The sequence below is a fragment of the Micropterus salmoides genome, unplaced genomic scaffold (assembly GCF_014851395.1).
Source record: "Micropterus salmoides isolate LMB-PRFRI ecotype aquatic unplaced genomic scaffold, ASM1485139v1 Ms_hic_scaffold_22, whole genome shotgun sequence".
NCBI lineage: Eukaryota > Metazoa > Chordata > Actinopteri > Centrarchiformes > Centrarchidae > Micropterus > Micropterus salmoides.
This window is the reverse complement of record NW_024041373.1, coordinates 17839392-17866812: the sequence shown is the minus strand read 5'-3', so window position 1 is coordinate 17866812 and position 27421 is coordinate 17839392. Positions and strand designations below refer to the sequence as shown.

At 40.7% G+C, this 27421-nt stretch overlaps 2 protein-coding genes across 2 annotated transcripts; both read right to left on the bottom strand.

Annotated features, from left to right (window-relative positions):
- Positions 1-821: 821 nt before the first annotated feature.
- Positions 822-12393, bottom strand: ptena (phosphatase and tensin homolog A). Its single transcript, XM_038737344.1, has 10 exons — positions 11404-12393; positions 7341-7425; positions 7135-7179; positions 6996-7039; positions 6582-6820; positions 5692-5833; positions 3932-4000; positions 3358-3524; positions 2474-2743; positions 822-2321 (listed from the first exon to the last, which is right to left on the bottom strand). Exons 1-10 carry the CDS (start codon positions 11480-11482, stop codon positions 2142-2144), a joined length of 1320 nt encoding a protein of 439 aa, XP_038593272.1. The 5' UTR covers positions 11483-12393; the 3' UTR covers positions 822-2141.
- Positions 12394-14425: 2032 nt separating this feature from the next.
- LOC119917533 (bifunctional 3'-phosphoadenosine 5'-phosphosulfate synthase 2-like) lies at positions 14426-27053 on the bottom strand. Its single transcript, XM_038737897.1, has 12 exons — positions 26665-27053; positions 24130-24244; positions 23747-23982; positions 23410-23548; positions 23126-23244; positions 21206-21319; positions 20346-20457; positions 18085-18290; positions 17742-17877; positions 16235-16503; positions 15876-16105; positions 14426-15310 (listed from the first exon to the last, which is right to left on the bottom strand). Exons 1-12 carry the CDS (start codon positions 26689-26691, stop codon positions 15169-15171), a joined length of 1845 nt encoding a protein of 614 aa, XP_038593825.1. The 5' UTR covers positions 26692-27053; the 3' UTR covers positions 14426-15168.
- Positions 27054-27421: the final 368 nt, after the last annotated feature.

Genomic DNA, 27421 nt, shown 5'->3' with positions numbered 1-27421 from the left:
GTTTGGTATGAGGTCAGGCTGCTTTTGGTTCACAAATGTTAATGTTTTTAATAAGAGCTCATAGGTCAGTTTGCTTTGAAACTGTTTCAGGAAATCCGAAGAACAATGATCCATCTGATCTATCAAAAAGCTGTGAGTGAAAGCTCAGTTGTGTGAACAATGAACTGTCAAGTTTGAATGAAAGCAAACTGTTGCCTCTCCAACAGATTGATGTGCTTTTTCTCACCAAACCATTAAAGTAAGCGCTCAACTCCCTGGTTGAGTCACTTATTTGTTTGAAGTGGGCTCCTCGCCCTCAGTTGAACTTTTAATAATAATGCTTCCATCACTTCCCTACCTCAGGTTCCACCCGCTATTTGCAGCGCTGACCTTTAAAGCAGGAAGTTACTGTTAGCACAGCTCCAGCAGCTGCAACGACAACAACCTGTTATACAGCATTTTTCTCAGTCACAGCGCTTGTGCACATGCTCCACCTCGCTCAAATTCAGACGCATAGGCTGGGTGCTGCCACTTTAGTTGACAGCAATGGCGTCAAGTTAACAACTCAGTTGGCCCCGCAGTTTGAAGACAACTGCATTTTACAGAATTTCATTTTCAACTGCGAGTAGATGGAGAATTTTACATAAACCTCTGAAGTAATTTTCTGAGCATGACTCAAAGCACTGGGGAACTCCATGCAGAAGACACGTCTCAAAGCTGGTTTCTTTAAGAAAAGACAACATTGCATACATTTATTAGGGATGGACGCCAATTCCAATACATGCAAATCACCAGTCCTTTAAATGTAGTGTTGACATTATTGCAAACACTTGTCTCCCTGCTGTTTTGTGTATTATATTTTTATTATCTTAGGATAAAAAAAACATTAACAATTACATGGGATACCTTGTTCTGCATAATTTAACGTATACACAGTGGGAACAGGAATGGCAATGCTTTAGACATCATCACAGCCTCTTCATAACCCCACCCACCCCCAACCCACTGCCCGCATGCAGTTTGCACTGCACAAAGACCGAAAGTCACGTGAGACAGCCTGCAAAGAGCACAAGAAGCATTCACAGTAAAGGAGGATAAGGAAAGGAGGATCGGATGGAGGGAGAGTAAAAGATGAGGAGAAAGGGGGAGGAGAAGAAAGGGAGTGAAACAAAGTGACTGCAGCACTGGCCTTGGTTTAGACAGGAGAAGGAGCAGCATAGTCCTAGTATATCATTCTAACTTCTCCCACACTTCAACTCCCGTCTCCTGATTGTGGTACTCTTTCCATTGTCTTTGACACAAAAAAAGTTTGTTTATATATGCATGTATATACAGACGGGGGACAAATTAAAAAGGAAAAACCTGAGTAGTGGAGAAAACATATCAAATGCTTCTGTGCAGCAGGGCTCACTGAATGGTTTGGCGAATACGAAAATGATAAAATACTACAGACTTTAGTCACCATACCTCAACCCAGTTTCACACCTATGGAAGATTTTGGACCAATGTGTAAGACAATGCTCTCCACCACCACCTCCATAAAATCAAATGATATAATATAAACTTTCATCTTCAAATCTATTTAGTGATGTCCTTTTGTTATGTCTGGCTATGCTTGTTTTTCCTTTCTGTTCTCTCCATCTCTTACAAAAGAGAGCTTGATCCCAATGAGATTACCTGATTATATAAAAAGGTGGTGTGTGTGTGTGTGTGTATATGTATATATGTATATATATGAGGGAATGTGGTGTTCATCCCTCCAATAGAGTTCCACAGACTTGGCAAGGAGTACTGAAGCTGTGCTGGAGGATCGTGGCGGCCTGACTCCATCCTAAGACACTTCATGTTGGTTGTTCCTTTCATTTGTCACCCATCTGTATGTACACACATTTTTTATAGCTACAGCACCTTTTCCCATGGAGCAACAGTGTCAATACCTCGAACATGGTATATGGCTGTGCCAAAGAAAAAAAGAAAAATAAAAAAACAATATATTGGTCAGGATATTTATCTTTTTTTTCCCTAAAATTGGCATTTGACATGATGATATTCTATTGCCGTCTGGGCGAGGGAAGGGACAAAGGTTCTTCTTTTGAGTTTATATTCAAGTTTTCTCCTTTTTTCTGGTGTATACTTTCTTCTTTTTCCTGTTTAAAAAGAGTTCACACTTTTGTGATTTGTGTGTGCTGCTCTTCATCAAAAGGTTCATTTTCCGGATCAGAGTCAGTGGTGTCAGAGTATCGATAATGGTCTGGCTCATTGTCGCTAACGTCCGGGGTGACGGATGTCGTGCCTATCTCAGAATTCGGCTCCTCCACGGTTTTTGTAAAATACAACTTCACCTGGAATTGCAAACAAGACAAAAAAAAACCTTAAATATCATAAACAAGTCTTATCACTGCTCATTCAAGAAAAACAGACTAATTTGACATTATTCAACAACATACTTAAATATAAACAATTTATCCAGCTAATATCCAAATTAAATCTTTACCTTGAAGTTTGGCGAAAAGTAGCGGTTAGCTTTGTCTTTGTTGGCCTTGTCCAAGTCATTCTTAGTGAGCGTCAGGATGAGGTAGTCCCTGTCGCTTTCCCTGCTGCTGTCCCTGCAGCTGTCCCTGCACTCTGCGCTCTGCGGTTGGCCCTGGCCCGGTACCCCCTGCTGGCTCTCTGCATTGTTCACCGCCCCGTTCTCCATCTTGTCCCCGCTCTCCTCTGGTCCAGGGATGAAGAAGGTGTTCACCCAGAAGTGAAACATTTTGTCCTGGGAGGGCAGAGTTGATGAGATAGTAGATGTAATGAGAAAGTGGGCCAAACAAGGTTTGTTGGTTAATGCTTAAAAACAACAACATGTCTGTCTCTCAATACTTTCCGACTTCCTTACCCTATCTGTGCACTCGGCCCCAAGACCATTTGTTTTTACTACAGACAAATCTTCAACTCACAAATATAGTTTTACTTTTAAAGCAAACATTTCTCAAACAGGAGTTAGTAGTCCATTTGTTACAGACCATTTTCCTCCATGGACATTTGTTGTGTCTACGGCGGCAGGATGGTGAATGTGGGTTTGACTCAAAATAAACTACAGTGTTCATGGTATTGAAGGAACTTGTCAGCCAGTGGCGACGGCGCAGCTAATTAATGGGTTGTTAATCGTTTTTTTGGACAATAGGCGGTCTATGGCACAGAGGAACAAGCCATTATCAGGCTTTGGTAAATGCTACTTTTCTGATCTCTTCTAAATGCTTCAGTGAAATGCCACTGATGTTCTTTGACCAAGCAGATCATGACATTCAACAACCAAAATGAGCTCAGTGACAAGGACCAAGAAAATAAAGCTACGATGAAAGCCCCTGAGCGCGCACACACACAACTAACCTTCTTCATCATCTTATTCTGTTTATGGAAGAACTCCACTTTGATGTCTCCACAAACTGGCAGCGGCTGGGGGAATTCGAAAAACATGTGCTTGTCCTCGCGCCGCGTGTGAGCGGGATTCGACGTGTGGATCTTCACTTTTAGCTGGTACACCACAAACTGGGGATCTACAAAAAGTCCGGGAAAGAGACAGAAAAAACATGGAGCGAGTGAGACAGGAGTGAATCAACATAGCAAGACAAAAGAACCCACTACTGAATAAGTGCAAAAACATTAAATTAAGGAGGAGTAAGGGAACATAAGCTACAGAGACACAGAACCAGGCATTGCACACAATTTTGATAGACAGTCACGGTTTGGTCTTGGACCTGCGCAACAGGTTGCTTATAGAATAATTTAACCCTTCCTTCTTCCTGTCAGGGTGGGTGTGGTGTTGGAGATGACATATTACTGGAAGCTAGGCCTACCCTGCTAGGCAACATGTCTAGCTCAGACTACTGCTGCCTGCTGGATCGCAGGATCATATAAAAAGGAAATGACTTAAGTAGTAACAATGGATGAAAGGCTCATTTACCCCAATGCCAATTCCCTTTCTTGAAGCCCTGAGGGGTTGGCTCACTCCTGTTTTTAACGGTACTGTCCCCTTGGAGAGAAAGAAAGGAGATTATCAGAAAGGGGACCTTGCTGGTCTGTCAGTGGCTTGACAGCACAGCAGGCACAAACACAGGAGCCCTACACAAATATTTACAGATATCCATATCTACATAGCATATAAAACATACAGTGCATGACTTTAAAATGAAGGTGTGCATCTTAAACATTTGACATGGCACCTGGTGTGTTGAGATGCACAAAGGGGAAGGAGGAAAGCGGGAACTTGAGATTGCTGACAATCACCAACCACCACAAAACATCAGAGTATTCTACGGCAAATTTAACAAACTGAAACCGTTACGTTGACTTATTTGTTACAGAAATATCAAACTAGCTTCTCTACTTTTACTGCTGGGGTGAGTGAAAACCTGGAGGCTAGAAAAAGGTTTGTTTGTACATGTTTATTAAGAGTAAAATATACACACACACACACACACACACACACACTTTATTAAGATGTCAAACTCTGTCGAACTACTTTTTTTTTTTTTTTTTTTTAAAATGGGAGTTAGTAGGGAAGACAAAGATCAATATAGTCATGGTTGCCGTGCACAGGCAGGTGTTCGGCGTTAAAAAGCCACAGAAATAAAAAAAGAAGAGGCGCCTTTTCTGACCAACAGTTGAAAACGGACAAATACAGATATAAAAAAAGCCTAGCGTGTGACTCAGATGGGCTTGAGAGGAAAAACAGGATTATTTAAAGTCCCCCCCCCCCCCCTCCTAGGACCATAATAGAGATCTATATACAGTCAAATACACAGCATTAACATGTTAGGAAAATATAGACATTGACAATAGCCATGCATTTTTACTGAGAGGTGAAAGAGCGTCATGATCTCTGAGCAAACATGCAGTGATATGTAAATACTCATGACTGAAATTAGCTACAGTGACTTAACTCTCAAGCACTGTGCCATTATGTGTAAAAATAAATCACTGAGCATGAGTATTTAAATTCTATCACTGACTTTTAGTTACTTCCTGGTTATGTGCAAGCAAATAAAACTTGCTTTTACTGTACTATCCGGTGTGTGAGTGCACAGTTTAAATTGCCTCATGCGGGGCTTTAAGTGCTCTCGTCTGTTTAAACAGTGCATATTGTAATTTCTCTGAATACTGTGTGCAGAAAGAAAGTATTACACAGCAGAACAATTGAAAGCACAACACAGCCGGACTCCTATAAAGGCAATCTTTCTGAGGAAGCTAAAAAAGAAAAATGATAGCTCAAATACCTCGTCGTTCAACTTTGCAAGAGTTTGGAGGTTTGCGAGAAAGTAAAATTCTAAGAAGGCAAATCGATTTCTATTTTCATGAACGTTTAAAAATTCCATGACGACAAACAGAGGGGGTCTGATTCAACAAGGCTCTTTTTTCTTTAAGCAGGCAGAGAATGAGTTGGCCTCGCTGTAAGCAGCAACAACAGGACTTAATCAATAAGAAGCCGCCCTTGTTAGTAAAAAAATAAAAAATACTGCAGTGAGTTCAGCCACACTTAAAATCCCGGCACAGGACGACTCAACTCTACCGTAGCTGACCTGCTCTGTTCCATGGTGCTAAACTGCAGCGTGGGTGAGCCCTGCAACGCGCAACACACCCAAAGGCCCTCGTTCTGTCTGAACAGCAGTATGCATGCCTACGCCCTAGTTTGGAGTTAAGAGTTGAACATGAGCCATGACTCACTGCAGGTGCTCCCGCTGAACATTGGGAGAGTCTCGAACACCATTTTGTGGAAAAGCAGCGCCACTGGCTTGTACTCTAGGTGGTTCTTCAGTAGGTAGCTGTAGTAGTAGACGTAGCGGCGCTGGCTTGGGATCGTTACTCCCTGCAACAAGAGGAACAGTGTTTAGACATCCTGCATGCACAAATCATGTTCTCTTTCCTGTGTGTGTTCAAGTGTTTGCAAATAAAGCTGAAGCTACATATAAAATCGACAACTATTTTGATAATCAGGTCACTTTTCAAGCAAAAATTAGGAATGGGTTATGATTTTCCAATTTTCTAATACTCATTTTTACAATTACTTATTTTTTTTATCATCAAATAGATTATGCAACTATTGTCTTAAAAAATATTTTCTCTTTGTTTTTACTGGTGTTGGGGAGTAAATAAAGTTTCTGTTTACAGAGTGAACGCCACCACAACGTCTCGCTACCATTCATCATCAGAGGGGCCCGGACTATGAGCTGCCACCTACGTACTAACAACTCTCTGGGGCAATCTTCGAAGAATGGTCGAATAGTTCCCAGTGACTATCGAATAGTATTTCTGCTTAAAATGCTCATCCCTAGCAGAAACGGCAAAAATTTTCTGGGATCAGCGACTTAATAGTGAGTATTTTCTGATTTTCTCTTGAAAATCTTTACATCATTATAAATATGAATATCTGTAGATTTTTGGCAAGCAATTTGAATATGCCTCCTTGGGCAAGACAATTAACCAATTAACTGTAGGCAATTAACTAATCTGTAGACTGAATTAAAATAATTAGCTCCAGCTCCATTTGCAACAGCTGATCTGAAGTGATAAAAAGCTGCCATGTTGAGACATTTGGTCTCCGACTGATCTCTCACCTTCTTGTCCCTTGTCCTGACTTCACCGTAAAAGTCGAGCGCTTCCTGGGCCTCCAGGAATTTGCCTCGATGGAGGAGATAGGCGCAGATCATGACTCCAGTGCGGCCCTTCCCAGCCTTACAATGGATGGCCGCCACGTGATTGTCATCCTCGCTGAGCCACTGGTCCAGGTCTTCACAAAATGGTTTAATTAACTCCAGCTGAGGAGGGTTGTGGTCTTCGAAGGGGTACTGTGCAACTGATGCATGACCGGATGAAGGCCCACGCAAAGTTGTAACCAGAGGGGAGGGGAGCACACAGAACAGACCGGTTAGAGACAAGACAGGGAAGAAGGACACAGTGGACATTTTCCGTGCCTTTTTTTTTTTTTAAAGCGGGAAAGCATCTATAGAAGATGATGTAAAACGGCCTACCTCTGCAGTTAAATTTGGCAGCATCGTAGTGTCTTTCTGCGCAGCTGAAATGGGAAGAACATAAACCCAGTTAGCGAACACAGAGGAAGTTGTTAAGTAAACCACCAGTTCAGGTACAAACAATATGCGGAACACTTACAGGTTGTAGATTTTGTAATGGTTTTTATGTTTCGAATCCAAAAACCTGTTTGCAAGAGAGAACATAACCAGATAAGAGAATATATTTATTAGGTCATCTGGCAGAGAAAAATAAATGTAATAAAAATAAATAAACACAATTCTCTAAATGCTTTTAACTTACATTTCCCTTTTCTATGATCACATAGCAGAAGCAACACAACTCACCGTACTACATCGTCTATATTGTTTCTGTACACGCCTTCAAGTCTCTCTGCTGGAAAGCCCATAGCGATGATGTTTGGGTAGATATCTGTTCAGGAAGGGGTCAAGGAAATGTACACTGTGCATGCCTGTGAAAGGCGCAATTAAAGAGGCGTAGAGCAGCACATCTTTAACTTACAGAATGAGTAGACCTACCTATGCTTTCAACAGCTATGTAACAGGTCTAAAATGATACATTATTGAAATAAGAAGCTACTCTGGAAGAACTTGCTATTTACCAATTACAATGATGCAGAGGCGAGCAGCAGAGCGTGAAAAAGTTTCAGCTAATGTCAACGAGTGTGTCATTGTAGTTATGGATAGATGGGAACGCAGGGGAGGGGCGATGTGTGTTGTGACAGATGGCCTTGACAGTAAGGAGCAGGCAGAGAGGACGGGAGTAACCGCGTTCCTGCATGAGCCAGGCCCACATGTGGGTGCACGAGGAGAGTTCCCGCTCCCTGACCTGCATTTATTTTTAGAGCCCAAAAGTTATATTGGGACGATCGCAAGTGTTCGGCTTATCTCTCTTTCGAGCTCAGCCATACTGGTTTCAATATCTATGTGATTGAACGCAGGCGACACAAAGACACAGGTAGGGGAAAAAAAAAATTAAAAGAAACAAAACATCCCTTGTGTTCCGCCTTGCAGGTTTGCAGCACATGCAGCAGAAGGCAAAGACAGTTCAGTGATGGACAAAAGCAACACTTTCCAAACCACACACACCAGATTCCACTACAAGTTTAAGTTCTGGTTGCACGACCTTTCTCGCGCTACACCTGGCTGCCTTTCCAGTTGCCTTACATCGCTGAACGGGGTTGCAGGATAGTGATGGAAAATGTCGGGGCCAATTATACGGTGACACAAGTGCAATCTTTAAAAAAGGCACACATCAGTGTCATGTTGCAGCAAAAAGAATAATTGAGTTGGCACGCATGTCTTTGAGGCTCGGCTGCAAACGCCTACCTGTAACTGAAGTCTGCTTGTCGCCATAAGCTGTGGGATTTCACACTTTAACCACTGACTAAAAGGGCAACCTTTTTCTTACACTTCCTGTGCCATGGCGTCAAAAATAGAAAAGCTGAATAATTCTAATTGGATGTGTCTGTTTCTTTTCAAGCGGACCTCATTTTTCCAGAGTCAAATCACTTTTTAACTGGTCAGAAAAATTTGACACACGCATCTGACTACCTCTGGTGCGAGAAAAAGCGGTTTGGGCATAGCACGATCTTCAACTCTGCTAGTGTGCACACACACCTGCACAAGAACAACCCTTTTCATGGCCCACGCACAGATACAGTTCCTTATCCAATAAGTAGACCTGCTAGTATAGAAAAATACTGAAATCCAGAATAAGCAGACATATACACAAAGATTAATGCAATTTCAAACATTTTTAGCTGGGGAAAAATTTGCTAAATGGCGGCCTTCAAAAAAACCCTGTAAGAGGAACTCAATAAGCACACTAACACAGCAGAGGTACGCTCAACATAGACATTGAGGCATGAATTCAACAAGCCCAATAGCTCATCTATGGCATTATTTGCATACTTCCAAGCTACTTCCCTGTAGCTCATGACTGAGTAGGCTATCTGTACATACTGATCCATAATCCCATCCATTAATGCCTCAAAGACCTAATTGGGAGCCAAATACAGGTTTTCTATGCAATTTGATGGGCTACTCTTAAACCTTGGACATACTGGCAGAGTGATCCCAGTCAGGCTATTAGAAGTGTTTTAAAAAGCTCCAGAGCTCCCAGGAGAGCCTCAGCCCAGGGCATGGGGGGCTTGGTCTCTGCAGCTGGGAGGAAACGCACATACGGGACCCCGACGGAAGCTCCAAGTAGGAGAGAAGAAGCAAAAAATAAATAAAAAATAAAAAAAATCTGCCGTTTCAGGCACGCCTTTTCTTTAAAGCCAGCCCTGCCTCAGCTCTATGCATATACGCCAAATCCACAACTGGGAGCAAGAGGGGAGGGGGGTGGGGAAGGGAGAGTGGGAACCGCCAAGCGAGGAGGGGGTGGGGAGGACAGGAAAGTAGGAGAGAAGAGAAAGGGGGGCACGCAGAGGGAGGGAGAATTAAAGTAGGAGCAGTAAAGAAAAAGAGCAAAGGAGAGGTGGTGGGCTGAGAGGGTAAGAGAGGGAGAGAGCACTCAGACAGCAACACTGATACAAGATCACTGGCAACTCTATTTTAAGGGCAATTCCCAGAACTGTGATACAGCATTACATAACTGCAGAAAGCCCATATTGTTTTTAGATACCACGCCAAAAAAAATTATAAAAAAAAGGGATGGTTCAAAAGGGCCCACATCTGAACAAGAAGAGACTTCAAGCCAAAGAGAGATACCACTTTTGAGTGGTGTGCCCTCTTCACACCTGCACAAAGTTCTAGTGGCACAATGCACAGAGTCCTGCCACGGAGACATGACACAAGCTTCACCACATTATGAAACCAGGTGAGAAACATCTGCTCAAAACAGTGTCACGCATTTAACCATCTGCAGACACATCTACATCGCAACTTACTGCCTGAATTTAGTACAATGTGTCATCTTTAGTGGCAATATTGAATCAATGTAATGAGCGCTCAGCTCTATGTTCTGTAAGGCTTCTCTGCAATGTTATCGAGTAAATGCAACGATGCTGACAACCAGTGGAAATTATAGCCATAAATTACAAGGCCTGTTCAAGTTTTTTTTTTTTTAAACATACTGTACAGAACCAGATAGGGCTGCATCAGTCTTTTTCATTACTGAATGAGTTTCTCGATTTGTTGACTAATTGTTTGGTGCAGAAAGTGTCAAAACACAGTGAAAAATGCCCAAGTTGAAATCTTCAAATGTCTTGTTTTATCTGACCTACAGTCCCAAACATAAACATTTTCAACTTACTGTAGAAGACTAAGAAAGCCAGCTAATGCTCACATTTGAGAGACCAAAAGCATAAAAACTTCTCAAACATAAAAATAACAAACAGCCAACAATCACTCACCTAAACTGTTGCACACTGATCTTGTGTGGGTCGACTCATCAGTTAAAAATCAACTGCTCCTCTCAGCCCTACAACCTCAAACATCAAAGCCAGGACTCAAAAGGCGGTTTGACATCTTGATACAGAGCAGAGGCATCTACCGCAACCATGACCTCTATCAGCAATGCAACACATTAGATTTTGCATTTAGTTGGCCATGGTCAAGCACATAGCTGCTAAACTAGTTTATCACCAGCCCAAATAGGTAAAAGTACCAACTTTAGTACAGAGTGATACTGCACTAGGGAACCAGGTCAACTGCTATCAGTGGCAATAGATGAGAAATGAGTCCAGCAGAGGGGCCAGAAATAGCCTTAGATCTGGAAATAATTGTATCTCCATAAGTGGGAAAGGAAAATGTTGATTTGAGTTGATTTGTTGAAATCCATCAATGAATACTCACCCAGAGGACACAGGTGAGGTGAGGCGAGGTGAGGGGGATGTATGGCTATTTGCATCATAAACCAGAAACCTACATTATAAAGCAATTACATATATCCTATATACATGTACTAACGTTACAAAAAAAAACAACAAAAAACACCACACACCATGAAATAGAAGGAAATTCGATAAATACTGGACACCATCTACCTGCCTTCAAATACTAACTGATAAAAAAAAAAAACCTGACTTAATGCCACTAACAAATTCACAAGGTCCACCACTGGGTGACTGGTATGCGAGTTAAATGGCCTTTTTTCTTATTTAAAAACACACTAAATGTCCAGTTGAACGGGATCTTCCAGCTACAATATGACTGTGACATGTATGTGTGCTGGTTTGACAGATCCACCATCTTTCAAACATGCTGGGTGACAGCAAAGCTCCGCTGTCTGACCAAACTAGCTCGCAAGCTAAGTTAGCAGGGAAGCTACCTCACGTTACTCCACTGACAGTTCAGTTTCCAACTCTACTACTCAACGCAACCATTACACATTACCAGTCGATATCCCGGGTGCTGTGAAAATAAGGAACATAGTGAAGGATACATGTTAAGTCCAGGTCGAACCCATCCTCTTGATATCTCCTTTTGTTCCGGCTGACCATTTCTTTTATAATCGCAGCCATTGTAGCAGGTGACAGGAGTCTTTAGGGGGTAAAATTATGAAAACAGGTTTTTCTAGTATTGGCTGTCTGGTCGTGCGCGTCGCAGTCAGTGGGTCTGCTCTCTGGCTTCTCTCTGAATTTTGCAGGTCCTCGCTAAGACGAGCTAGCCAGCAGAGCTAGCAGTGCCGTCGGTAGGATTAGGAGGGCTTCCTCTGGATCATAAAGACGGGCCTTCCTCTGCTCCTCCGTGCAGGCCCGACTTTCCCAATCCTGCAATTCGTCTTGCGAATACCCCCGATTAAAATACATGCAGTTCTCCTCAGAAAAAAAACTTTAGATGCCAGACAAGGTCCAAGTCTGCGGCTCAATCGCAGCCGCTACGATTGACAGCAAGAGGACAGAGAACTCACCGGTTCCCGAAACCCGTATCCAGTCACTCAGACGCAGCTAGCTCGCTAGCTAACTAGCTAGCTAGCTCGCTAGCTAGCAACAATGGCTAACGCTACCTCCTTCTTCGATCCAAAAGCCTCCTAACGATTCAACATTGTCATCGACTGATTGCCAAGAACACATCTGAAAAAAAGTGACAGTCTCCACCTTAAATGTATATAGACTACTCAAAGATCAGAAATCTGCACAGATTGGTTTGACAGTTCCGTCCCGGGGAATCATCTTCTTTTCTCCTTCCTCTCGCTCCAGCTGAACTCTCAGGCTCCCATCATGGCCTCCACCGAAGGAAAAAAAGAAGGTAGAGCAGGCTGGGATTTTAGAACAAAGATCCCTCCGCCTTCTCTATATAGTGCCTCCGTTTAATTTAAACCGCCAAATACAGTATTAACTAATAATGTTTCAATAATTAATATTAGATGCCGATGAGCAACTACTGACGTTTGTAGTTGTTTCAACCCTAAAAAGCGCAACAACCGAGTTATCTCGTGCTTCATGCGGAAGGGTAGAGTGAGTCCGCGTGCGACGCTCCCTTCTGTCAAAGTGATCACGTGTGTCTGTAATTAGGGAAGTTTCCAACATAATGTCACTTTTCGCGGTTTAAACTGTCATTTCATACTAAGGCAAATACACCAGTGTAACCTATCAATCTATAAGACGTTTATCATGTTTACAATGTAAAATTAATGTATTTTGCATTTCTTTTGTCTCTTTCTTATACAATCTCCTCAATCCTAAATGATGCCAACGTTATTAATTGCACTGGCCACAGACAGTCAACGCTATTGTTCACATTGTTTTTATTGACGCACTCTAGCAGTGAATTAATCACATTATGCATTTTTTATGTTACCATATTTTAAAATACAATTAATTATATGTTACGTTCTGTGTATGTAGAAAATAAACAGCCTTGTGCCTTGTATATTAAAATTAAAGATATATTCATAGTCTAAAGTTGTATGATCATATGTTCAACATTAACAATAACGTTATTAACACAAAAAAGTAATCCAAACATGCAACTAAAAAAGTTATCTGAAGTAAATTGAAAGGTAGTGTTTTACAGGGTTTGGATTAGAGCATGAACAATTACTTAATTCATCAGTTAGTCCATCTACAGAAAAAAAGCATTTTATCATAGATTAATCGTTTAAGTGCCAAAAATTTACTGGCTTCAACTGATCAAACATAAATATTTACCGGTTTTCACATTCCTTTAGGATACTAAATTGAAAATCTTTGGTTTGGATTGTCACCTTGGACCTGGACTTGTATAGTGATTGGAACGCCTCCCTATTTTCTGACATGTTAAACAGCAATTGATTAAGTGACTCACTGGAAAACTAACTGGCAGATTAATCAACAACAAAAATAATCATTAGTTGCAGCTCACTGCATGTGAATATGTTTCCGCCTATCAGAAAGTGACTCTGGAGACAGGGCCCATTACTATTATGAGAGGGGCTAAAATAATTGAGGATACAATCTCTCCTAATGAACTGTGTGTAAAAATCAGTCTTCATCTGGAACCAGTTGGCCCTACTCAGCCCACTACCGTGCAACATGACAGCTGTGAAGTCTTCATGCCAGTGCACCTGAGTGGAAATGTGACTTGTTCATGAGGACACAAGAGATTTAAATGCGCAGCCCTCCTGGTCATTGGTCAGTGACATGACATGTTGGATGTTCAGTAGTTGGAGATTTTATAAAGCACTGAGGGTGCAGTTCAGCAGATTTAAATGGGGTTACCTGGAACATCGCAGATTAAATGATCTGATCCCGTGTGAGGCTAATTAGGTATCTGCTTCTTACAACGGAGACTGGTTCTCCTCATAGACGAACACTCATCTCAATAGCAATGTAAGCCCTTACAGCTTAATGACTGGCAAAATTAATAAATCCTTCAAGTTCACTCAACCATCTCTTAAGTGTAATTTGAAAGCGTCTCAGGATCTTCTTAATCTGTTATGAAAGATCTAGCTGGCAAAGCCAATCTAGAGCACAACCCAGTGTTTCCCAGTGCAAACAAATGTGCTAAGATATTAGACCATTTAAGATCACCACTGTTGACTGTGCTGCTAGTCTAGTTCACTCTGTTTAGCGGAACATCTAAGAGGTAGACACACAGGACTATATTTGGGTTTGGTGCAGCTATAGAGCCTACCTCCTGTCAGAAAAACCCAAAGTGACTGTGCCCTTTTACATGCATTTACAGTAATTTCTCCTCCTGTAATGCTTGTGTTTTCCTGCAACAGTTCTTGCCAGCAGATGGCAGCAGTGCCCTTTTGGCTTTTGCAGTCCCGGGGATGCCACACTTCCCAATCAACTTCAACCTTTACAACCTTCACTTAATGAGTATGCACCTTGTACAGACAGAAGTTAGGTATATTGCAATACCAGTGACACATAGGCTAAACCAGGACAATAAAAAGAAAACATTTAAATAGATGACATGAAAGGGTGTCTTTTTAAGGCTTAAGTACACAATATCTCAGTACCAGACAGTCACCAATGTTTCATATTAACAAATAAACTCCTTTATTACTGCATTTAACATACTTTGTAGTGCTAAAATTTCTGGTCTGTATTACATGAATGCACATGCCCACTTCATAACATCACACAAATCTCATTTCAGGCAAACACCAGCAAGAAATTTAAACAATGGCTGTTTTTATAATGTTGATATTTGAGAGAAAGGCACATTTTACATTATAAAAAACATCTATGTTGTATTTCACATTTAAACATCAACATGATTCATTAATAGACATCCATACATGTGAATCAAATAGGTACCATTGGTAACTTTCATACAGGTCACACAAATAACTGGACAGACAGAAATATAATTGCCATAAAATGCTATAAAAGTGAAATCAACACTTTGTTTTTTTTGTCATGCATCCTTCAGATATTACATGTAAATGTCAAAAATGATTACACTGCCTTGGGATACGCTCCTAAACTTAAAATATTAATATTTAAAAAAAATCTTAACTTTAATTTACTAAAATACAAAGCTTAAATTAATTTGCATATACTGCAACTGCTTAAGAGAAGTCATTTTGATTTATTGTACAAAACACCCACCCTGACAAGACTGGATCGTTATTCATAGCAAATTCATCACTCTCAATTTATTTTTATTTAATATAAAAGAATAACCCATCTAAAATACGAATAAAAGGGATGTATATTCAACCCCCTTTAAGAACCGACTATGTGTATTTGTAGTATGCTGTTGAGCTGAGTCATTACTTGTCCTTCTGAAAAGAGGTGTAGTACTCAACCAACACCTTCCAGGCCTTGGGGGCCATGAAACCATCTGGAGGGTTCTCTCCACTCTGAGCCATGTTCCTCATCTTGGTTCCAGAGATGAACTCGAACTCGGCATGTCTAAGAGAGTGAGGAATGAGGAAGGGCAGTATGGAGAGAGGGGGAGACATGAGTAACTGTTGTGGACTATTCAAATATTACAATATTTACACTTGTTCAGACTTGCTGTGCAGTTGTGATTATGGCCTCATCATAGATTTCCTCTGCAAATACATCTGCTGATGCCTCTGGGCACATTTTCAGTTCTGTTCCTGATTCCAGGACCTGCTCCACAGGTTTTTGTATTATTCTCACTGAAGTGCCATGACTTTGGTTCCCCTTACAAGTTACTACCTGAAAAAAGGAACCTATGTTCATGTTTGTGTGTTTTTTCTTTCATCTCTGGACACATATTTTGTCCAGAGGCATCAGCAGATGTATTTGCGCAATAATTACACCTGCAGAGCAAGTCTGAAAACACATGGCGACACGTTCTAATTTGAGAAAGTGATCTACTACACTTTGTCCTTTTCATTCACAAAATAAATAATACTTAGCAGATAACAGGACATTGTGATGGATGTAATATCTGGGCCTATATTAGGTGAAACTCTCAGGTTCTTCACCAAAATGTTTCTTCACTCACTGCTCTTTTTCGTAATAGTCCATAGCCTTCTTTGTCTTGTTGTAGGCAGCTACTCTGAAGGGGATGATTTCCACAGAGGTGAGGCCAGGGGCCATGGTGAGGACCTTGCCTCCGTGGGTGGGGTTATACAGGTCCTGTTTAGTCTCCGGGTGAGGCATTCCTGCAGGGTCCCGGCCAACAATGTAGAAGTTTGCTCCGGCGATCATTCTGGCTCTACAGTGCCACTGGACCTGATGAGAAATTACAGTCATACAGATTAATATTCAATCGCACATATATATCACGGGTAAATAGTTGACAACGAGACTGACTGCAACCTCTGGCTAAACATTAAGCCAAGACTACTCATTGGTCCACACCTCTGTGGGTCCAGCGTACATCATGGGTGAGGGGAAGATGGCAACAATGGTGCTGGCTGGGTCCAGGATACCCTCCTCCAAGACAGCAGCATGCTGCTTCATCCGCCAGTCCAGGGGCACATCGTCATCTTTGGTCCAGCCGCCAAGTGGGTGCAGCAGGAGGACTGGATTCTTGTAGCCTCGCTCCAGCAGACGGCGCTTGGTGTCCTGCATCAACATGGCGTGACCATTGTGGACCGGGTTACGCAGCTGGAATGCGAATACAGCATCTAAGGAGGACAACATGGAGAAGCACAACATATATGTATTTGTAATATTAGCAGCAGTATAATAGTATAACAGAAGCAGTATTACGATACAGTGGAGCTTCATAATCTGTGAAGTCCAAACTTATGTGAAGAATATTGTGCATTTTACTCACAACAAACATGCTCATAATGCCACATAACTCAAATGGACTGTTTAATAACTTTGGCATCAAAATTGCTTGTGTTAAAGGAAAAGTCTGTTGATATTCTTATTTTTTCGTATTGTCAACAAATCCCATGACAAGACCCAAACACTCAATTGATCCTACTAAAAAGTATTACGTGGCAAAAAACCTAATCTAGCTTTCCTCTGTGTCAGAGAGCTACATGATTATTGTTGTGTCGATCCTACATATAATAATAATCCTTATTTGTAGAGCACTTTTCAAAAACAAGTTACAAAGTGCTTAATATACCGTCCTAAATACTCACAAGCATACAAAATCTGCTGCAGAAAATAGTCTTCTTCCCTCTGAGTATGCTTTATGCTGGAAACTTCAGCGTCCAGCTATTTTAGGAATTTGTTTTCTAACAATGAAAGTATATATTTTTTAACCGTTTCAAAATGATTCAATAGGAATAAACCAGCTGGGGTCTGAGAGACATAGTTAAAGTCTTTTCATTGGGTTTGTTAACAATAAGAAGATATAGAACATGGTCAGCCTGATCCGTTAAGTGTGCATCACAACATGCTTGCACCAGTGAAAACAAAACAAAACTCAGGATGGGACTACAGAGCAGCAAAGAATACTGAAAAACAAAAATGACCAAAATACATATTGTATTGTGGTGTAGCTAAACAAATGAAACAATCTTGAGCACAGCATTCACGTCAAAGTGAGTGAGATGGAGTAAAAACAGGTAATCACATTGCATTGGTCATTGCTTTTCACAAAGATAAATTATGTCTCTGTTGATCACTGGACACAGATCACAAACATCACCATGCAGCTTTAAATTTACCATTTCATTTATTCATCTGGTCCTTTGTCAAGTTCTTCTGAAAGACAAACGGTGCACTGCTAAATACATTGCTTTCATGTTTACATTTATTTATTTAATTTACCAGCTGCGATGGATATTTTATTTATGGAACTATATTAGTCATACGTGTCACATCAGCAGCTACGTTGTTTTTTTTGTGATTTTCTGTTCTTTAAGTGTTACTGTGGTTTTGTGAGTTGTTTAGATTTTCTAACCTGCTTTCATGTCTTTGAACTTCTGCTTGAGCTCCAGCGGAGTAAAGCGATACTGGTCAAGTCCGTCGTTCCATTTGATTCTCTCTAGCACCTCCAGGTCACCACCTACCAGCCAATCACCTCCCTCCATAACCATCTGAACAAGGTGATAAACAGAGAATACCAGTTGCTGTTTGCCGAATATGTCTGTAAAATAATTACCTATGAAATTAATTATGTAAATAAATCCCACTATATACTATTCAATATTGACAGTGAAACTAAACAATGATGTAGACACCAGAGAATGATAGTGTCTGCATTATGACTGTGTGTGTTGAAGACGTGATGAATGCCTCGGTACCTTAATGTAAGGGTGCTGTGGACATGTGGTGCCCCACTGTCTGGCACAGCGTTCCTCCTTGCGGTGTTCGTAGAACTCTGGGTTCCTGAGAATAGCCACGCGTGAACCCTGGTACTCGAGCGCTACAGCCGCAGAGCCGTCCAGCCTCTGCTTGGTCTCAGTGCTAACAGGCAGGACGATGGGAATAGACATGTTGATGGCCCCGTCTGAGACAGTAGAGTGATCAAAACCAGTGAACCAAGGCAAAAAATTATTTCAGATATGTTAGTTATACAATACTATGATACAATGCACTTCACACTCAAGAGTAAGAGTAAGAGTAAGAGTGTGGAAAGGAGCAATTAATTAGAAAAAATAGAAGCTCTGCTTTAATTTAAATATATATTTCTAACACCTGAACAACACATGTTGCAATTGAGAGTATGTTAAAGCTAGTTAGCAAGCAAGGAAAGAAACCTGACCAAACAGACCTAAAGATTGACATTTCAGTAATTTGAAAAAACCCCAAAACTGTAATATTCACATTTATGTATTTAACAGTGTTAAACAACATCCACTTTAACATCTGTTCAAATGAACACATTTGGATGTGGCAGTACATCAGACAGAGAAGGTTGGGAACTGACTTAGAGATTACAAATTCATATAAAGATCTTGTGAAATTGAATCTGCCCAGGACGAAAAACTCTCTGCCCAACTGATGTGTGGCATCTTACCACTACATCTGGAAACAGGATGTTTCGTGGTATTGCAGAGAGAATTGGATTTCTTAATTATGCAAGTTAAATGAGGCAGAAAAAGGAAAGCATTATGTTTTATATGGTCATAAATATCATGAGCTTAGAAAGAAGCTTTTCAGTGAAACCAAAAATAATTAGTTATTGTTAGAAGATGCTGAAATAATTAAAAAACTCAGTATAGTATAGGTTCTTTGGTTCTTTGTCTTCGGGTATGTGGTTTGGAGCAAAGAGTAATTTTTCTTGAATGTCAGCTGCCAGAAGCCTTTATTTAAATATTTGATCGTTTCTCATAATATGTGGGATGGACCATTTCAGTGGTATGACATGAAAATTAAAAAAACATTCATACATTTGCATGTGAAAGAATGTCATACAGGACGAAAAAATATTTCCTCAAGTGGAGATTCATGTATATTGCTTTTATAGATGCATAAGTAAAACAATGAGGTGGACACAGATTGATGCTATTGATTTCCGTATGGGAGTTGTACCTGTGTATTTTCTCTCATGATTCTATTTTCTCTGTCTTTTTTTTTGTTTGTTCTATTTCTAAGAAAGCCACTCTGTATTTTGGTTGACCCCTCTTGTTTCTGTGTTTGGGTAGGACTGGGTAGTTCTGTTTGGAAATGTGCTGTATTTTTTTTCTTTTGTACAGTTCTACTGTTATACTTATATACTGCAATTTTAATGTCATAAAAAAAGACTCATTCATAAATATTTTTCGTTCATGAGAATTTTAAATTAGTATAACCCCTCCATAATACCCTGTAAGGCTACGCGTCCTGCCCCATATTTTAGGAAGTGTTCATTCAAGAAAATGAGTAAAAGGAAGAACTTTATGAGTTCTGAGATTGAAGTCTTGCTTTCCCAGATCCATAAAGGAAAGTATATTTTTTAACAGCATCAACAGTGGAATTAAGGGTTGGATTGTGGTGTCTCTCTGCGGAGCTGCTGCTCTAAAAGTTTTCACATTTGCAGAAGCACAACCGAACAACCATTCATCTGTCTCTACCAATACTGTATATCAGCAGGCTCTTGCTCTCTTCCAATGCCCAGACACCCTAAGACATACCTAAGACACTTTCAGTTGACCTTGATTATATACAGAGGCAAATTAACCTTCAATTAGTGCACAATTTAAGTCATTTTGTAGTGTTATATGATAGCATCATTAGCCAATTTAAATTAATGATGATATTGTTAGGCTATATGAATACATTTTGAATTTTATTTTGATTAGAATTGCAGAGTCAACATAATTATGAAGTGTAATTTTTATAGGATCTTCAAACTAAAAAAATGCTTCCAAGTAATGAAAGATGCAATCCATTTGTAAAAAACGTGGGTAGGGATAACAGCAGACTAACTGGTCTAAATTCTAAATAAGAGAAAAATGGTGAACGCAGCAAGTTCTCCCGAATCCCTCGTAACAGACACCTTCGTACAAATCTGTTCATATGAATGGTTCTTGCATGAGGCAGGTTGTAAGAAGAGTGAATATGGAAGTGCAGCATCTCTTACCATCCAGCAGGTTGCCAAAGTGTAAAACCTGGAGGTATTCTCTCTCTCTCATGAAGCCCTTCAGAGGGCTAGCCCAGCCCTCTGCCAAAACCTGCACCCACTGTAGATCCAGCTGTGGACAAAGAAGAATTACTTGTTACAGGCAGTAAAAGACAATACTGAATACATTTGCATAACGTGTAACATATTGTACGGAATATCATACGTTTCCACTTGAGGAAAGCCACGGATTTAACAGCACTGATGGCATTCAGTGTTTTGTAAATGTCAATCCACAAATCAACAAGTCAGTAATTACACTATGAATGGAAGAATCAATGAATTGTGGATGTAAGAATACTGGATGGTTGGAAAAGAGGCAGAGTGCCTAAAAGCCTCACTGTGCTGCGTTTAAATGAGACATAGCTGCTGATATACATATGATCACTAAATTAACTTCCTTACAAATCATACAAACAAGATGGTTTTGAGAAAACATGTTGCACACACAGTTTTGGATGAATAATAGACTGAAGATGAGGGTTTTATTAGGTTTTCTTCATGAATTGGCTTTCGCTGTGATAATTAAATTAAATTAAATGTTTAATAAAAACACAAACAACTAATCTTCTTTTGGTAGATAGGTAGATAATTTAATAAGACAAGTATTTCAGTGCATCGAGCACACTGCTGTGTCTGGTGAGCTTTGTCTCTATAAGTACCCAGGGAAGTCAAATCAGTTATATTAGTGCACATTGTCCAAACAGTGGGGATTTTTTATGGGCTCATCATGAGCAGCTCTCTGCCATGTCCAGTACTGCTCCCCTTGCCTATTTGCTGTGTGACAAAAAAGTAGCCTATAAACAGGAGCGGTGGGTTACCTTGGTGATGCTGATGGTGGGAAGTGTGTTTGCGTCAGCCACAGCGAGATTCAGCTTGTTCTCTGGAACAAAGAGTTCATTCAGCTCCTCCATGATCCCGCTTGGTACAATATTCTATATACAAGGAGAAAAGGGGAATATTAGAAGGTTGGTAATGTAGGGCTTTTCTTTATTATTAAATCTGTTCATTAATTTATTCATTAATCAGAGTTATTGTTTATTCTGTCAAATGTCAACGGAAATCATTATTTCACACAGCAATAAATTATATTTTGAAATTGTTTTGTCCAACCAAATGTTCAAAACGTATTTCATTTACTATCATATATGACAAAGAAAAGAAGCATATCTTCACATTTGTGAAGTTGGAACCAGATATTGATAAGCATTTTAATGGTTGCCATATTAATCAACTAATTGTTGCAGCTCTGTATTAATGTATTGGCTTATAGTGTGTGTTTGTGTTTGGTCTTTAGTTGTAGATGTTACAGTTGCAAATATTCTGTCTGTATTTGAAGATAAGAATAAGTGAAAACTATTGTAGTTAGTTAGTGAAAGGTTGGTGGACTAACTTCTTTCAGCTCTGCCACAGTGGCTCACTCTGAAGAGTACATCTCCAGAGATAGTGAATGTTCCATCACCTTGTTTATTTGCACTTCTCTAATATGTTTGGAAATATAACCAGCTGCGTTTGGCAGTTCTATTTATGATAAGTAATCCAAGTCATCACAGTTGTGATGTGTCATTTTAAGTTTGCATTGTCATTGTCTACTCACAGTTCATGTGAGCAGACAATGATTACTCAACACCTACTGTGACACAGCTTGCCTTCGTGCATTTATTAAGCAATGCACTTATGGGAACAGGAGGCCCATTTAAGAAAATCATTTCACAAACTAGTTTTGAAACAGCATTGTTTTATAGTGGAAACCTCTTATAGTGATCATGTCCATCCGGGTCAACCGATTTTTTTTATTTCTTTTTCTTTTGATTACAATCTAATTGAAATTTGTGTATTTATTATTATTAACAAAAACGGACAGCATTGCCATGAATTTTATTGACTGTTTCAAAATACAGCAGCTGTTTCAAAAGCTTTTCAAATTACTGGAAATGTTTAATTACCATACTGTGTAGAATTCAAGCTTTTTGATTAGTAACTGTGTAACCGTGATCACTCTAAGCTGTTACCTATGCCTCAGTGACCTGGCAATAAAAAGTTTATGTGTTTACACATTTACTTTACCAGCAAATATTCCTTCGGCACATCTTGAGGCTTGGCAGCAGAAACAAGGTTACACTGTGATGTGAACCCTGTGTCTTTACATATTTGTAAATGAACCTTGGTTAAAAATGGCACTGAGAGCAAGAGAAAACCTTATTGTCTTTATTTTTCTCATCTGTGAAAAGCCTACATTACCGTGAGAACAGAGCAACATGTGTGTTTTATTTTGACATCATATGTTTAATATTATGTGCATGTGTTGTAGTTAATTATTCTCCGCTGAATAATTCAGTGGTTTTTTTTTTATCCCCACTGGGGTCAAGTGTCATCTGCTCTGAGCAACCAAACATCATCATGATGTTCTCTGACTATGACTTGCAAACCCCTCCCTTTTCATGTGAAAGAATCTTCTTCATGTTTAGTATGTGAAATCCTTGTTTGATTTTAGGAAGCCAGTCAATATAGCCCATCCCTGACAATATTGAACTTTCTATGTGATGATGATGGTTTTTTAAATAGGGATATATTTCCGTGTACTTGCAGACTAATAGGTATTAGTGTTTGACGTTTACGATGGATGGTGAAGGCCTGTGTAAGTAACATGTACAGTACATCGGGTCAACATGGACACATTTAGGGGGTTTATTTGAGTGTCTTCACCAGAAAAGCCCAAGATTCCCCTCTGTTACACCCACCTGGTCCCTGAGCAGCTCCAACACTTGGTGGAGGCACTCGTTCACAGAGAGCTCTCCCGTTTTCAGCACAAGATCTGGAACCTCAGGACGCTCATAATCTGAGTCAATCCCAGTGAAACCTGGCAACAAATGTATAACCATAACAAGGAATGTCACTGAAAACCGTACAACCTCAACTACGGTGAAGCTGTAAAAAGGGCTTGGAATTACTTGTATAAGTGGCTGAGTGGCAGCATGCAAAACACTGGGAGAAAGTTTGCTGAGGTGACCATTGTTACACAGACCTTTGATCTCTCCAGCGCGAGCCTTCTTGTAAAGTCCTTTCACATCCCTGCTCTCACACACCTCAAGAGGAGCATGGATGAACACCTCAAAAAATGGCAGCCCGGCACTTGCATGTATTTTCCTCGCCTCCTCGCGATCCTATGGAAGAAAATAGGCCGTACATTTAATTTAAATACAGTTTAAAGTGTTGCAATGTATTCCACACTGATGATAATTTTAAATTAGGATAAAAAGGTATTTTATCAAACCCTTTAGTCCACCAGGTGTCTAGTATCAACCTTCTTGGTTCATGTTTTCAGCTATTTAAATGAACTGTAACTGTTAATGATTTCTGACCTTGGAATAAGGAGAGATGAAACTGGTGATGCACACCAGCCCAGCGTCCGCAAACAGTTTGGCCACCTCAGCGATGCGACGGATGTTCTCCTCACGGTCTTCGGCAGTGAAGCCCAGGTTCTTGTTCAGGCCCTGGCGAATGTTGTCTCCGTCCAGCGAGTAGCAAGGGATGGCGTGAGACACAAGGAACTCTTCCAGGGCAAAACTGATGGTGGTCTTCCCTGCACCAGACAAACCTTGAGACATGACAGTGGATTGAATTAGTCACTGTTTAAAACAGTCCGTATAAGATCAAACCTTATCCAATACATGGTTCCTATAGCAGAGGAATCAGCCACCTCATGACTGATAAGCAGATGTTATGTAAGACTTTAGGGATTTACCGGTGAGCCAGATAGTACAGCCTCTGAAGCCTCCCCTGGTGCCCACGACCTGCCCTCTCTTGCTCCGGCTGACATGATGGGCCTGGTACACCACGTTGGTCGACCTGTTGAGATTCTGAAATGGACGTGCGCAGGCTCAGACGGAGGCAAATTACTCACGATACAGACAGCTTGATGTAGAAGCAAACAGATCCCATTACTATTTACTGAGCTAAATCTATCATTCATCTCAGATCAGGTTAACTGTGCTGCTCAACACACATGCCACTTTCACTTTGTTTGTTCTGCTTAGTTAACAGTAGGCTTGTTAACTTAGTAACAGTAGGCTAATCTATTGTTGGCAATAGACACGCTGTACAGTAGCGTCGTGGCACTTGACATAGTGATTAGAATACAGTTAAGCAGAATATGACTGGTTTTACCATGCCCCCATGTCCAAAGACACTATGTGGACCAGGCTATGGATAAATGGGGCTGCATTGACTTATGGAGGGGAGGGGTAAAGGGGGGAGGGCATTGAGGGGATGGAGGAAGGGAGAGGACTGACTGGACAATGTGGCCAGTGTGCTGCCTGCAGGCCAGCGATGATGTGGCAGTGCTCATGCCCACACGTTCGCCCTCTGCATCCACTCTCCCTTCATCCCTACATCCATCCCATCGCTTTTTGCATACTCACCCTTCCCTCTCCTTCTCCTAGGGTCATAGACACCTCCACCCAGTGTTACAGCAGTTTACAATTCTAGATCCTGTTATTTGCCCTCACAGGGTTTGAGTCTCTTTCTGACAATCTGCATTTAAAGAGCCCCCTTTTTTTACACAAATGCATGCAAATAACATACTTTATGGCTGTCTTCCTAGTGGAGGGGATCAATACACTCTCTGGGATTATAGTTAACCAGTTTGGGCATGGCTGGTACAAAAAAATAGAAATCACACCAAATATCACTTATAAGCTGAAGTTTACAAAAGGTTTTGTAACAAAAGTGTGACATTCAATACTGCATGAGGGTGTAAATGTATGCTACTGTCACTATCACTTATAATGAAGTGGCGTTCATGTAAGAGCAGCGTTTCAAAGTGGACCTACTGCTCCAACAGTACAAGCTATACATTACTAACGGGGACCACGATCTTCCCCAAATGACACATAGCCAACAGTTTGTGCATGTACACACCCAAACAATAAGGGTGAGTTGTGGACAAACAGCGCTTTTCTTGCAAACAGACAACACACTGCTCCTTATCCTGCCTCCCTTCCTTTCAACACTCATGGCAACATAATGTGTTTTTCAAGTCTGGGCGCTGTCATCGAAGTCATGGCACTTTGTGGATTTATTTAAAAGAAAACTTCACAACCGCCCTTTCTTTAGACACGCTTCAATGCAAAACCATTACTTCACTTCTTACTTCATTTTAATCAATTTAACTTTATTTCACTTGCTTATACATTTGCTTGTCCTGTTAAAAGGCACTTTAACCTGCATTACTGTGCAAGAAATGTGCTATAAACTCTTGATTTGACCATATAATATCCTCTTTCTCAGAAAAATCAAAAGATATAAAACTATGATAAGGAAGAGCTCTCAATATGTTCATGTAATAATGGAAAATAGTACTTTAAGGGCATACAACTTTAAGAAACTTAATAACTCACACCACAATATGCAATAAATTGAAGGTGATTTTAAGGCTGCAATCATTTTCATTATCGATTAGTCTGTCTATTATTTTCTTAGTTAATTGTTTTGTCTATAAAATGTCAGAAAGTTGTGCCCAAGTGCACAAATTTAAATTATTCGTTCGGTCCAATCAACAGTCAAAAACAAAATATTCACTTTACAATGATTCAAAAAAAGCAGCAAATACTCACATTTAAGAAGCTGGAAGCAGAAAAATGTTTCACATGTGTGCTTCAGCTGTGATTTAAACAGTTCAGTTATCAAATAGTTTCTGATAATCAGCTCTATCTGAGTGGAATTGGTGTCTACCACTTGAGTGGCGTGGCTACAAAATGCAGCTCCATGGGACAAATGCATGAGCTCACTCTGTAGGGTCTTCCCACTGATTCTCACACTGGTTCTTAGCACGACTCCACATATTCCGTCCAAGTGAGCAGCATTCCTGTTCAGACTGCCGTTTCACAGTGGCCTCTTTCTCCTCCCTCACAAGACACCCTGCGTTATGAATGGGCCAGACTGACAGGGATACGTTACTACCATCACACCCGGCAACCTTAGTTAAGTTACGGTTAAAAAGGGGCACAAATGCGAACAAAGTGTTGTGGGAAATGAGCAACAATCAAGCGTTACTTTGAAGAGAAATGTCACAAACTATTGTGTCTACTTTTCACTGCTTTTTCTGTGCCATCACATCAGACCTCGGTGGTAACAACATATATATTATCGGTTAGTTAAGAGTAATAGTCTATAATAGTAGTATAATGTCACACACACTCAAACACTTTTGACATACATTTGAGGCTTATCTGAAGATCAGCTTTTTTTTCTCTCCCAGTTATCTCCACGTCTAACTTACCGTACGAAGCTTTTTCACTCCAGACATTTCGCACGAGTGTAACGCCGCCGACGGACTGCTGAACACCGGGTTTCACTCTCACACACACAGGCCTGGATGGAGGAGACCGCCGCTCGCTTGGGCTGTAACCTCTAAACTTTTGGCTGCGGCAACCGAAAGAGACGAGAGGGGTTTTAAAAGGGACTACCAAGACACGTAGCACTCCGTTTACCCCGCCTCCCTCCAGCCCTCCTCAGACGTAGGCCTACTCAATACATAATTTGCCGTACAGCAGCCAATCCTCGAGAATAACAATACGACGGGGCCGAGCACTGACTCAAACCTGCAAGACGGGACTTTTTTGATGCGGTCTATGCTCGTCAATAGGCTAATTTAGTCCAGCTTTTGTTGCTCATATTATTTCAGGTCGAGGACGCTACTTGCCCTACTGGACATTATCACACACCCAGCTCAGGTTACAAAGTAACGTTAACTCTCTAGGTTACCAGATTTAAGCTGAACCTCACATTACTGCCGTCTCAGCCTTAAATTGACTAGGCCTATACAGGAACTTAGAAAGTTATTCTTCTAGTAAGGGATAGTGTCGCTTCTTGACGTTATTCAGTCGATGTAAAGAAGGCGGCCACACAAAATGAAGTGGCCTACCATAGCTTTATAGTTACATTAGTTAATGTTAAGTGAGGAAATATTGTTAAATCCCCCCAAACAAGCATTTAAACCTGTCTTGGCGTTGTCATGAAAGCCGTTTAAAAGCCCA